The 14,761-nt window shown below is 37.8% G+C and overlaps 1 protein-coding gene across 4 annotated transcripts in view; it reads right to left on the bottom strand.

Moving 5' to 3' along the window:
- Positions 1–14,761, bottom strand: part of DPYD (dihydropyrimidine dehydrogenase) — a 679,957-nt gene that overhangs the window by 444,229 nt on the left and 220,967 nt on the right. For all 4 annotated transcript variants that reach the window (XM_087960624.1, XM_087960625.1, XM_087960623.1 and 1 more), the window contains one exon: positions 494–655. In XM_087960624.1, coding sequence (XP_087816750.1) covers positions 494–655 — 162 coding nt within the window. The remainder of the gene's footprint in view (positions 1–493; positions 656–14,761) is intronic.

Genomic DNA, 14,761 nt, shown 5'->3' with positions numbered 1-14,761 from the left:
ATAGTGGCATCATCCTGCCTTTTTTCTTTTTTAATGCCTTAGCATCCCATTGAGTCTTTTCTTTCTTACAAATGAGACATTTTAATACCTCTGATTTTCCATTTGAAGTATTACATTTTGAATCCAGACTATGGTAGCTGAACCTTAGTTTGGTAACTGAAATAATGATGAAAATGAAAAAAAAAAATCAATATTAACTAACTTGGTGTAGATCTAATAAACATTTAACTTTACACTTGTAAATCTATCCTGAAAGTTATATGTGGGGCTGAAAACTTGAATAAATGATATTTTTATAACTGTTGTGCAGTGCTTACTTTAGAAGATAAAGCTAGTTTTTAATTGCTAGTAACTCTCTGCTTTGTGTTCTATATGAAGAAAAGGAATCTTATCACATCCGCTTTAATTAGGTTCCAAAAAAAAGAACTGCTGAAAAATCTCATGCGTGAAGTGAAGAAGGAAAAATAGAACTATCTAAATACATTTTACTTACCTCTGTAGCAAATTGCTGCAGTCCACCAATATTAATTGGTCCATCCTCAGTGGCATATAAATTGCATCCTCCCACACAAAGATCAGAAGTTGGACACACCATCCCACATGATAGTCCCAGTGGATTGTCAGAAAATATCATTTTGGCAGCTCCATAGTAATTCTGCAGGAACAGGGAATAAACCATTGCAATCTCATATTAGAGGAAACATAGAATGTTAGACAAGTTGCTTGCATCATTTTATCTGTATAACCTGTGCTTGTAAGCCATTTTTTTACAATAATATATGATTTTATAAAAAAAAACACATTACCTATTCTTACAGATTTTTAAATCCACTCTCAATCATGTCATCTTTTAAAGACTGAAATTTTCTTATTAGCTGAGATGGATTTTATGCTTCTTCCCCATCTATTCATAGCAAAATTATCTCTACATAGAAATAACACAGAACCTGTGAAAGCATCTAAAATGGCACCCTACAATCCTAAATCAATTAGCTAGATAAAATTGCAAGATAATACAGTTTTGCTCATAACGTTAATCTCATCTGAAAGATCTATCAAGATACTTCCTCTCATTATTACTGATCGCATATCTGTAAGCTTCACTACTGACCTTTGGCAAAGTAGACTTATTAATGTATAAAACAGACACACAACGTTGGTACATTACCAAAGATTCAGTCAGATCAGCTGTTGGAGAGACTAAGGGCAGCTTCATGCTGGTTTGCCTCACACCAAACACCTCATCATCTAATAAGTGTATTTTCTTTTGTATCAACAATTGAGTGTTGTATCTATTCTATATTAGCATACTTGAAATACCCTTTTTTGATTGGTCCAGAGACGCTGCACAGTGATTGGTTCATGTAAACTATTGTGATTGGCTCAATAGGAATCAACCGCGATTGGCCGGGCCGATCGCGGGAGATTCAAAGAGCCATCATTGGCTGCGAGCCGCGAGCAATCCCTATATGAAGGGCTGCCGCGGCTCCAAGGTCGAGCACAGATCTATACAAAAAAATAAAGAGCTGAAAAGTCACACTGGTCTCGAGTCTCTTTTCCTGCGATCTTGCAGTATCTCCTAATATATTATTTACAATATCTGAAAATATATAGTGAGGAATTCCACCACCACCCCAAAATCTGCAGTTTGAAATGAAAGACATGCCAAATATTTCTCTTATTAGAGCAGTCTTTCCCAACACAGTATATTGGATTGATATGAAATCATAAGTCAAGAGTCCCTGTGCATCTGCAAGAGATCTAGGTCTGGCACACCTTGAATGCCTCTTTTATCTCCTACTCATTTCCCTTAATGGATAGTTGGTCAGATTCTTGTAGAGATCTTAAGCTGGCAATAAATCTTCATACTCATTTGAACTGATTTCCCCAGGGCTTCACAGGCCCTAGATTCTTTCTTCAGTTCTTCTGTCCTATGGCAGTTTCAACAGGAAGATCCTGGCTACAGTCAGAAGTTTAATCAGATTAAAATCCAGAAGAGTCTGGTTTAAAAATCATGAACAAGACAAGAAAACAAACCAGGCTGAAAAATAGTACAGAAAATAGTTTTGCTATCATAGAAACTACCAGATAAATTAGAAGTGGAAGCTTGCATGAAAACATACGAGATAACAAATCTTGTAATCAGGCAAGCTACAGTACATGCTGTATGACTAGTGCAATGAATGAGTATCATATGTTTGAGGAAAACATTTTGAATTCAGTAAGAAATCAATATTCTAAATTTATGGAAGAAAATAACTGGTTATCTATGATTATTTGAAGCAGCTGTACTCACAGCTGGTCAACTTCTGGAGACAAAGAAAGAGCCAGAAATACACATGCAGCCTTCTACATTTTTATACTTCACGGATACATTCTATTCAATTGTCCACTCTCTCTTATGACAAATAGAAAATTGGAAGAAATTATTAAGCAGCTTTGACAAAATATTTGTTGAAAAGATTAATTTTAAAATATGTGAAGCAATAAGTTGTTTTCAAAGCTTCGGGCACATTGATTGAAAAAAGAAACAGATGGAGAGTGGGCTAGTTTTGTTCCATCATTCTTGCAAACTGCCTTACATTAACATTCTAGCTAATCTAGATGGTAACCATCAAGTTACATATTGTCATTTTAAAGGAAGCAATGCATGAAAATATAACTCAATTTATTTGTCAGAATGTTAGAGTCTTTTAGTGCATGATGAAAGTTGAAATATCAAACCAGATGTCTTTTACACTAAAGCGAAATTTAAAAAGGTATTTACTTATAAATGCCAAATCAGCACATGCAAATGTGGAATCATTTTAATGCATTGATAGAATGCTCTCTGCAACCTATTCAACAGGTGCTTATTTTTTCCTGTTAAAACCAATTAATTATCTAACAGTTAAAAGACAAATTTTCATGTACTAATTTACTTGTGTGGTGTCTTCATTAGAATTCTTCCATTATGTAAATTCAAATGTTGAATGTTTTGCTCTGTTACTGGGTTATTATTGTGATTAAATTTATGCCAAGATGCATTATTCATTGCATTTAAACCTATTATGTATAGTTTACATGAACTATGTAACCACTGGGAAGTATGCATCATGAGCTACCATTTTATTAAAGAATAATATAGCAAACAAATTAAAGAAGAATACAGCAAGTGAATTCTGAACTGCATTGTGATTGGTATATTTTAGCACTATTTTAAATTCTTTCAGGGATCACGAAAACAATGAAAGATATTAATATTAATTAAAAGGCAAAATCTAAAGAACATAATAAGAACTAACCAGTTGTCTTTATGCCTGTGACCCATATTTTTTGAAAAATATGATTCCTCATATTTTTTTTCCTAGCCTGCATGAAATAATAGAATAACTTTTTTACAAGGATTGAAATTCATTACAACCATATCTACCTTGCACTTCCTTATTGTCTTATGCAACTGCACATATAAGCATATCAATAGAACTAATGTTATCCAATGGGACTCGCCTGCTCCATTCATACCACTGAAAGGCGCCTGCTATGGACATCATCTGCTAAAGAATGGGTGGGATCAAGGAGAGAAGCCTTTGTGACCCTCTTCCTGTGGAACACTCTATCACTGGAAGTGAGAACTGCTCCCACCCTTTTGGCCTTCTCGAAAAGTATCACAACCTGGTCTTGCCAGTTGGCCTGGGGCCCTGCTGGGGGCACCCACCGATGGAGATGATCGATGAGGTAAGAAGATCTCATTCCAGTGCCATCTATTGTTATTTAGTTTTTTTTTTTAATGAATTGTTTCTATGGTATATTTATCTTTTTTTTTACTTTTTTCTAAGACACCCATAGTCTGTCAGGGAGGTGAGCAGCGTATCAATTTAATGAGTAAATAAATATGCACATATTAGAGAGAAAGAGAATGCTAGTAGGGTGTAGTGTTGCTTAAATGCTAGTAGGGTGTAGTGTTGCTTGCTTAAAAGAGGGAGACCCAGATTCTAATCCTTCCATAGGCTTAAAGTTGGGTGACTTTGGGCCACTCATTCTACCTCAGCCCTAAAGTGGGAAGTTGAAAAGCATCTATTTGTCAGAGTATATTCATGAACTGGTCAGCCAGCGAATAGACATAACAACTAAGTCAGCCAATGAGGACTGTTTGGAAACTGAAACTAGAAGTAGCCTCTGCAGCTCTGTTAAGCTCTTAGTCTGTCTATTGAAAATGAAACTAACTTGCTTACTTGCCTGCTGAACTAAAGTGAAACTGGTGTCTGTTTGTGAGCTCCCGAGTTGCTGCTCTGCTCTGAACCTGTAACATGTCTGCTTCTGTTTGAGTTTGCTCCATGTTGGAGAAATATACAACTGGTATTGTAAAATTTACTTTACATGTTTATAAAGAAGTTAAATGAAGCCTCAGTCATCTATGTTTACTTTTCTGGCGCTGAATTTACGCTGCAATACTCTGAACTATTCACTCCATTGTACAAGAGGGAATTGAGTTCCAACCAGCTTCCTACCCAGCCCCTCTTTTCTTCCTCAATTTTAATTCCCTTTGTTTTGCTTCCTGTTAACAACTACAAAATTCTGAACTCTGTAAAAGACCAAACAAGACATATTCTTATTTATTAAGAATTCAGTCAGCCGGCTTAGTGCAGGCACCACAGCCCTCTTAATATGGGCCAGGTTCTCCAAAGAAGATTTAACTGAAGTAAGCAGCTGGATTCCAAGCCTGTACCTGCAAGATAGGACCAAAAATGAATTACAGTTATTCAAACAGGTCCACTTCTTACCATTATTTATGAATGAAAAGAGCCTTAGATATTAGAATGCTTTGTAAATGTTTTTAATTTAACAGATGCCTGTTCATGCTTTGTTTACAAAATGCCTTCTGTTGGGCAATTCCACAGCAAAATATGCATCTAAGTGGACAGGATTTTCGTGCTTCCCTTTATCAAAATGTCAATTAGTACTGCATTGGTAACCAAAAGAATAGAAGCCAGTCTTAAACAGACATCAATAATTGGTAGCAGACAGAGGCAGATCTTTGCATGTACCACTTGGAAGCATTACATAATATGCATGTGAATGAGAATGTTTTTACTTGGAAAAACCTATTAAAAGATGTTGGATCAATAACTGTTAGACCAGAAGAAATTACATTTTATATCAGGAAATGTTCGTACCATTTAGATTTTCCTCTAGTTCCGGCACATATTACATATGCCCCCAGCAGAGATTTTGTGATCAGTAGTTTTTTTTTTTCAAATACATAATACATTCTCCCCCAATATAATGCCTTCTAGACTTCATCACTATATGTTCTACATAATTAGGATAGAAGGAATGCCTATCATTATCCATCAATGAGCCCAAAGCAGTCTTTTCATAAAAGTAAATCCATCTAATTTTAATGAAACTTTCCTTCTAAGACAGTATACATAAACGCAATAAGAGAAGGAGCTGGAAATAAATGTCTTCAAAATAGTCCCCAATTATATTCTCCGTCCCTACTTTCTACTGCAAACAAAGGAGCATATTTTTATCCCTTCCTCACATACACTTGCTAGTATTGGTTTAATCCAGGAAAGATGAAAGAATTTAATCCACACAAAGATCAAAGATTTAATCACAAAAAAAGCTCAAAATCATTGTCCTGGCAAAGTCTTCTCTCTAAGAAGGTCCAGACAACACTGAATAAAGTATGCTGATATCAAGCAGCTCCCTATTTTGGAGCACCCAGTTGCCGAGGTTTCTCCCCCGCCCTGCCCCACATTATCATTTTTAGATTTGGAAGGAGAAATTAAAATAATCACATGGCTCATAAAACTATAAACCAGGGGTGTCCAACCTTGGCAACTTTAAGAGTTGTGGACTTCAACTCCCAGAATTCCTCAGCCAGCTTTGCTGGCTGAGGAATTCTGGGAGTTGAAGTCCACAACTCTTAAAGTTGCCAAGGTTGGACACCCCTGCTATAAACTGAGTTAACAAATAGCAGATTTCTACAGGTTGTCATTAAAGAGGGAAGAATTACATCCAAACCTAAGATTATGTTCTACCCATTAACAAGTCAATATATAACATTTGGATTCCACGATAAAAAGCATCCAGAAAAGAGACCTAAAACAAGATGGATCGACAACATCAGGAACTATCGCAGGCCCAGTTGGCAAAAGAAAGCTCAAGACCATATTGGTTGGAAACATGCAGAAGAGGCCTTCACCCTGCAGTGGGTAGACAATGGCGATGATGAAGATGATGATATAAAATTAATTTTAAATTCATAAAGAACCTTGGCTAGTTTCTAACCAATAAACTGTGATCCCAGATATAAACATCAAGTTAAATTACCTCTGTCTTATTTACCATTTAAAGAGAGAAGCAAAGAAGTAATGAACCATGCTGGCTTAAATTGCAGTTTAATAAACTAGAATGTGCGGCTCGTTGTTTGAAAAAATGGCTTAACGAAATATTGATAGGGACAATATTCAAACACAAATGTCACTGTATTCAGTGCAGCTTCCTTTCAAGTTAGAAGGCAAGGGCTATGGCGCTGCTGTTATTCCAAAATAGGGAGGGTGAAAACTGTGTTTTGGCTTCTATAACTTTCAAATTTATAGAAGCACAAATTTATTCTATTACAGTCATATATCTCTTTTTAAAAACATCTGACAAAGTCTGCATAATGTGTTGGGAATAAAAAAGAAATCATGTATTTTACCTGTATTAGCACTTAATGTCAAGTACACTTTATATGTACTTAAATTATATATACATTTTTCTTTTCATGCTTTTCAATGCATTTTAATCATGCAACTTGATTGAATTGGACCAAACTATTTTAAAGTGCAAACCAAATTAATTCTCCACCATTATTACTAAAAAAAAAAACTCCACTGAATTTAGCTAAAGTCGTTTGCAGATAACTAGGTATGGGATCACTGCAGGCAGGGCAGTACTGATGACAAGAAAACTACATGGAAATGGCTAGCAAACGGCCAAGGATCAGACCAGACTGCTGTAATAATAATGTACAAGTGCCAATCATTTCTGTGGTTTTTGTCCTTAAGACCTAAAGATCTGAAAAAAGACATATAGGATTTGAATTTGGGGACTGCCATTGATGGAAGCTGAATCCAGTTTTCAGGAGCCATTTTCTTCATTAAAGCTTTTGCTAGAACCTTATCAGAGCTGTATTATATTCTTAAATCTCTGCCCTGCCGGCATTTTAGTCCTATTACTGGCCTGTATAAAGTCTGACATGTTGAAATGTTTGGACAGATTTTGGTGTCAGATAATGATCCTAGACCAGAAAGCACTCTTCTAGTGTCTATAGAACAACGCTAAGCACTCACAAGTAGATTTGGAAGAGATGACACATGGCTACCCTAAGCTTCAAGGAAAATTGTTTTAGAATGGGAGAGCCTGAACCAAGGAAAACATAAAATACAACAGCCTAAATTGAATATTTTAGATATACAAGAACTTAGAGCAGGAATATGATACATTAAATTAGACAATTACATAATTTAAGAAATGAGATTATGCTGCTTAATAATTTTATTGAAGACTACAGTACACAGATAAAACTAATACAATTCACATGGTATAGAAAAATATTAAAATAAAAATGTAAAAAGTGCAGGAAAAGAAAAAAGAAGGAAAAGGTGGGGTGGGAACAGAAAGGAAAAAAAGTGTTTTGTTTTCCTGGTCTCAAGAATAGTTAAAGATGGACAATGTGCTATAATAATAAAAAAAAAATCATAGCGAAGAAAGAATTATATGAGATCATGAACTATCAGGTTATTCCCATGACAACAAATATAAGATAGTTAAAGCTATGGTTTTCCAGTGATAATGTAAACTTGTGCAAGCTAGGTGATGAGAAACAGTGAGCAACAAAAGATAGATACTGTTGAATTATGGATTAATAGAAATCATTATCATCATCATCATCCTGCATCAAATAAAAACTACTCCCTCAAGGCAGTGGCCTGAAAGCAAACACTCACTTACTTACTTACTTAGTTGACTTTGGTTTACTTTATTGTCATTGCACCTCGTACAACGAAATTAAATACCATCTCCAGTGTACACTATAACTAGAAAAATAAAACACAAACACACATCCTTCACATTCTATATAATTGAATTGAAAACCCAATATTGCATTAATATTGCACTGTACAGTAGAATACAATATAGTTACTGCCTTGTGATAGAAACTGTTTTTCAGCCTATTTGTCTTTGTTTTTATTGTCCTGTACCGTCTACCAATTGGTAATAGTTCAAAAAAAGGATGCCCAGGATGAGATGGATCTTTAAGAATGTTTTGAACTTTCTTAAAGCAGCGGGAGCTATAAAGCTCTTCCAAAGAGGAGAGAGGGCAACCAATGATCTTCTGGGCAATGACATTAACCCTCTGAAGTGCTGTCCTATCTGCCACTATGCAATTGGCAAACCATACAGAGTGCAGTCAGTGGTGGGATTCAAATTTTTTTACTACCGGTTCTGTGGACGTGGCTTATTTGGTAGGTGTGGCTTGTGGTCATGTGACTGGGTGGGCGCAGCTTGGTGGTCATGTGACTGGTGGGCATGCTTGGTCATGTGATTGGGTGGGTGTGGCCAAATCAATGTCACTCACGTCAAGGGGTGCCTCGTCTGGCCCCTCCCCTCCCAGCCATTCCTTGTCACACCCAGCCTCAACATATCTATAGTTCTGTAAAAATATTATTCAGCTTTTTTTGACTTTATTATCTACATACTATAGATGCACTTTCATGGATCACTGAAAGGAGGAAATGGCTCACATGCTTTGCCCAAAAGTGTGATAGGCAACAGGCTTTTAAGGGGTGCCACAAAGAAGTGGGGGCAATATACTGTATTTTCCAAAGAAGCAGAATGCAAACAAAAAGCAATGGATGTAAACTGAACAAAGAGAGAAGCAACCTAAAACTAAGAAGAAACTTCCTGACTGTGAGAACAATTAACCAGTAGAATTGCTTGTCTCCAGAAGTTCTGGGTGCTCAATCACTGGAAGTTTTTGAGAAAAGACTGGACAGCCATTTCTCTGAAATGGTATAGGGTTCCCCCAAGGTCCCTCTAAGTGTTATTCTGTCATTCTGACACTTTCCTAGGATCTCTACTCAAATATATTTCATAATTTCACATATAAAATAGCCATTCGTGTAATACAACCTGTTCAAAACAGCAATTATTATGGCAGAAGTTTGACAGTAAGCCTAAGTCAAAGATCATGAGTGCTTCTTTCTCTGTATGTATACAAAATATCACATACCAGGAATAGCATATTAAGCTGGACTGATGTACAAAATAAACACACCCATATTTATGCTCTGGACCAGACATTGATGTAAATCCCTGAAAAATGTGGTAGCCCTGAGCAAAAGAAAAGCAGTAAAATCACTCTAGATGTAGTATAGGGACAGTGTAAAATATTAATACATGATAAATAATGAAACAATTAAAAATAATAGCACAGAGTTGCCTCTCTTTCTCTCCCTTCCCATTTCTTTTTCTTTCCTTTTCTTTCTCTTTCTCTTTCTCTATATTTCTTTCTTTCTGATCTTTCTTTTTCTTTCTCTCCCTCTGCCCCCGCCTTCACACACACACCTGGTCTGGGACAATCTCCAGTTAGAAGCGGGCAGGGGAAAAGGAAGAAAATGGGTGGCACCCCCCACTCCAGCCCCCCCCCCTCTCTCTCTCTCACACACACACACACACACACACACACACACCTGGTCTGGGACGATCTCCAATCAGCAGCAGGCAGGGGAAAAGGAAGAAAACGGGTGGTACCACCACACTCCAGCCCCCCTCTCTCTCACACACACACCTGGTCTGGGACAATCTCCAGTCAGCAGCGGGCGGGCGAAAAGGAGGAAAACGGGGGTGCCCCCCACTCCAGCCCTCTCTCTCTCTCTCTCTCTCTCTCTCTCTCACACACACACACACACACACACACACACTCTCACACACACACACGGCCTTGGATGATCTCCAGTCAGCAGCAGGTGGGGGAAAAGGAAGAAAACAGGCAGCGCCCCCCCACTCCAGCCCCCTCTCTCTCACGCACACACACCTGGTCTGATCGGGTCAAAATGGTCTGGTGAGCTCCAGAGCAGCAGGCGGCACGAGAAGGCAGAAAGCAGGTGGTGATGGGGGCAGCGATGGAGGGCAGTGGCTGCACACATGCCTTTCTTCCTTTCCCCCCGGGGAGGGGGGAAGGAGGATGCAGGCAATGGAGGCCGGAGCATGCTGCGCCTGTGCCTTACTTCCTTTCCCTTTGGAGAAGGAGGAAGAAGGCAATGGAGGCCAGAGCATGCTGCGCCCGTGCTTTTCTTCCTTTCCCCCGGGGAGGAGGATGCAGGTGGCGGTGGTCCTGGGGGACGAAAGGAAATAAGTGAACGTCCGCAGCAGTGGTATTCCGGGAGGGCAGGGCGGGCAGAAGTACCAGGGCTGCTGCACATGGGCACTTCTGCCGCCCCTCTCAGCCCCAGCAAAGTAAAGATGCCCCTCAAGGGCCAGCCGGCTGGCCGCCCACCCACTGGCCAGGCCAGGCTGGAAGCAGTGTGTTCCCTGGGAGAAAGAAAAAAACAAGTGGCACTGCTGCTCCAGCTTCCGTTGCCTGTGTCCTCCTTCTCCCGGGGGAAATGAAGAAAGGCGCGGCCACAGCAAATTGCGCAGAAGGTCACCAGCAGTTTTTCATTCAGTTGTTGTTTTCTGAGAAGTCTCAGGTAGTATAATCTCTGCTGGGCCCTTTTGACCAGTGCTGCAATGTGAGCACCTCAGGTCAGATCCTCTTTTATGATAACACCCAGAAACTTAAAACTGGCCACTTGCTCCACTCCGTCTCCATTGATAAGCAAGGGCTGGATGACTGATCTATTCCTTCTATAATTCAGTATAAGCTCCTTGGTCTTATTGGTGTTAAGGACCAAGTTATTGTCTCCATGAGACCACGAAAGTGACTGGTCCATCTCATCTCGGTAGGTAGACTCATTCCCCCACCAACCGGAAATGAGTCCCACCACTGTTGCATCAAGTGCAAATTTAGTAAGAGGATTACTAGTGTGAGTGGGAATGCAGTCATGCACATAAAGAGTATACAGTAAGGGACTCAACACGCAACTCTGAGGTGTACCTGTGTTAAGAATAAGGGCTGAAGATATATGATTACCTAATCTGACTCCCTGAGAGCGTCCAGACAAGAAATCCATAATCCAAAGGCAGATTGAATAAGAAAGTCCAAAATCCATAAGTTTAGACATTAGTCTATGTGGAAGTATTGTGTTAAATGCACAGCTAAAATCTACAAAAAGCATCCTCACATAGCCCTCCCAAGCTGTTCCAAATGAGCCAGAGTAGTGTGAAGAGTGATGGCTATAGCATCCTCTGTAGATCTATTTCTTCTGTATGCAAACTGGTGTTTATCAAATTATGCGGAAGACCAGAAGTTTCAATTAGATTACAGAAATGACTACCATTGAGGCAACTAGAAGATAATAGATGGAGTGGATGGATGGAATGACTAAAAAGAAATGCAAAATTATTCTTGGAACAAGTCCAACTAGTCCATGGCTAGGGACAACTTGAGGTGACAAGCATTTGTCTTTGAGGACACCAAGAAACTGCATTAATCTAATTAATTAATTAACTAACCAGAGTTAGGAAGATGATGAATGAATTATGAGCCATGGTTGGCACAGTAGTCAGAAGCCAGTACTGCAGGCTACTTCTGCTGACTGCTAGCTGCCAGCAATTTGGCAGTTCAAATCTCACTGGCTCAAGGTTGACTCAGCCTTCCATCCTTCCAAGGTCGGTAAAACGAGGACCCAGATTGTTGGAGGCAATATGCTGATTCTGTAAACCACTTAAAGAAGGCTGTAAAGTACTGTGAAGCAATGTATAAGTCTCTTGCTCTTGCTATTAAATTTGGAAATTAAAAATCATGAGTTTTTAAACATTATTTTAGATAGCATGCCGCTAGTAGTGTGCTTCTTGACAATAGAGGAAGAGGTAGAACACATGAACGGAGACTATGACAGGTTATCAATATGTATTTTATTTTAGCCATTGATCTTTACATCACATCATTTGACTTGCGTCATCAAAACAGTGCTATAGTTTTACACAGCTAAAGAAAAAGAACCGTATGCTGGTTCTTATAATGTCATTTAGTCTTTGTCATCTAGAATGAGAGATATTCTTTCATTGAAGCAGTGTCATAGAGACAGTCTATTCTACATAATTACACTATGGCAACCAAAACCAGCTGTCAGCCATCCTAGTACATTAAGTACTGATAGACATCTTAAGAAAAGTCAGTATTTCAAATACATTAACAACACTCTTACTTTTCTCTTGAATGCATTTGTACTTAGTGACCTGGAAAAAGATCAAGATGAGCAGGGAGGAAAAAACCCTCAATAAAACTCAACTTAAAAAAAAAAATCCCATACCTCAGAAATCCTACTAGAAAGGTTAATTAAAATGCATATTTCTATGTAATTATAACCCAGTGCATAGCAGCTGTAAGTTTTTTCTTTTTAAAAAATCAGTTCTTCGTGTTAATGATTCCATGTATCATTTTGCTTCTGAACTCTGGCAGGTGATTTTTGGCAACAATTTTTAGTGGCATGTAGGTGACATCTACCCTGCCTCTAAAATTAAAGACATTTTCTTGAAGCCCTACTTATTAAAATTAAATGTAGCAGTTTTAAATGGCATGCATGAGCGCGCATGGCTTGTGCAAATGAGTACAGACTTTCACACACAGTCTCCAATTTGCATGCACAATTTGAGCTGTCATTTTGAGAACAGGCCCTCTTGTGTCTAACGTCTATGTTTCATTACATTTTAAATCTTAAATGATAGAATTAAACACAAAACAGAGGGAAGGGGAAGAGAGAAGGAAGTGCCATAATAAATAAAAAGAGAGACAAAGAGAGCATGAAGGAGGTGATGAAATGAAAAGTTGGCATAACCAGGAGCCACAGTAGCATTTTCTAACCTGATGCCCCAGATTATTTTTGGACTACAAGTCCCACCTTCCTCAGCCACAGAGTCAGTAGCTGCCATAGTTACATAGATGGGAACTGCAATCTGAGAGATTCTGAAATGGGAATCAGATAAGTAACAATGGCGGATAGGTGAAGGAAAGAAACAATAATGAAATTTGCTGGAAGTGAAAGAAAAGTAATGAAGAAAATTAAAATCTATCCATTCAAGAGTAATGAACAAATCATATGACCTACTAAAATGTGCAGATTTTTAAGTCTGACAGAAATCTTTTCATTACAGAAGTTAAGCAAAAAAAAAAGATAGGAGGGAAAAGAACTATGTATAAGGTTGAAAGAACTAACTGTACAGTTTCCACCTGTCTTAAAATGATAAACAAGATCCATTTGTCAGACTTTATGCCAAAATTACCATAAATTGTCTATGGGTAAGGGCCAAATTAAATAAAACCCTAAGTGTATTTTCCGTAAAGAACTCTGTGAATTTATTGTTCTCTTCTGCTTAGTCCATCTTATCTTCTTTCATCCTAATTAACGTTCAGAGTTTGTCACATGTTTATTTATAATGTTTAATTGAGGAGCCCAAATTTATCCAGCATTGACACAAAGTGCAAATTATGTCAGTGTTTTGACTACACCAGCTTCACAGCAAAAGTCCAATGACAATTATGAAAATTTCATTTACTTTAAATATTAGTTATATAATATATCATTTCTATAAAAGACTGGAAACCCCTAAGAACTTTTTGCTGAAATCAGAAAAAAATGATTTGCTGATTAAAAAAGGTTGAATATGAGACAGAAGAGAATGTAATATAATTTTAACGAGGGAGAAAGAAGTTGGTTTGTAACTCTAAAGATCTGTAGTTGTTTTTTAATTATCTTTTTTTCTTTTTCAATCTCTGTTGTCCTTTGCACTTTTATCTTTTTTCAAGATAGCTTCATATATTTACATGTTTATCTTTTATATGTAAAAATATTTAATAAGCCTATTAATAAACAATTTAGACAGATAGTTATACAGTATAAACAGAAACAGAATACAAATTACATGTTGGATTGTAGAGACATGCTTCTTAGAAGAATATATACTTGGAAATACATATGATTAATCTTACAAAAAGTACTTTTAGGATATTTTTTAATTAAGCTTGAAAGTTTCATTTCAAATAAATGGGACTTTCCGAGACTACATGTTGCACTATAGTGTAAGGCAGGGTGTCAAACGCACATCGTCATGGTGGCGTCATGTGACATATTGGGACTTTTTTCCCCTTCGCTAAACTGGACGTGGGCGTGGCCAGCGTGTGACACATCCAGTCCATGGGTCAGGAGTTTGACAGCCCCGGTCTAAGGGGACAAATAAGAGCACTGCCTAATTGTATTATACCACTTAACCATTATTTGTTATTTTCAAATTGTAGAAGAATAACTATGATGGATGATGTACATGGGCATAAAGGCTTGCAAAAACCTGAAAAAGAAACTGATCGTCCATGAGAAAATTCATTTAATACAAATAAAATGCCATGGATGGTGGCTTTTTTGTACACTCGGGTTCACCATTCACAAATAATTGAAAACTCTGCAAATGAGGAACCCAGCAAATATTTTTAAAAGAAATATCAAAATAGGAAAGCTGGATATTTTACCAATGGCAAGAAAGGTCCTTCTTTTGATATATAATCTGCATTTCAGGTGGAATCCAATATCGTTTTTCTTTTGACAGAAATGTTTCTCAGTAGAAGCAA

This window comes from Notechis scutatus, chromosome 3 (genome assembly GCF_049901735.1).
Source record: "Notechis scutatus isolate UNSWTSFEM ecotype Mainland chromosome 3, rNotScu1.2, whole genome shotgun sequence".
Taxonomy (NCBI): Eukaryota; Metazoa; Chordata; class Lepidosauria; order Squamata; family Elapidae; genus Notechis; species Notechis scutatus.
The sequence above is the reverse complement of the archived record's forward strand: the minus strand, read 5'-3'. Positions and strand labels throughout refer to the sequence as shown.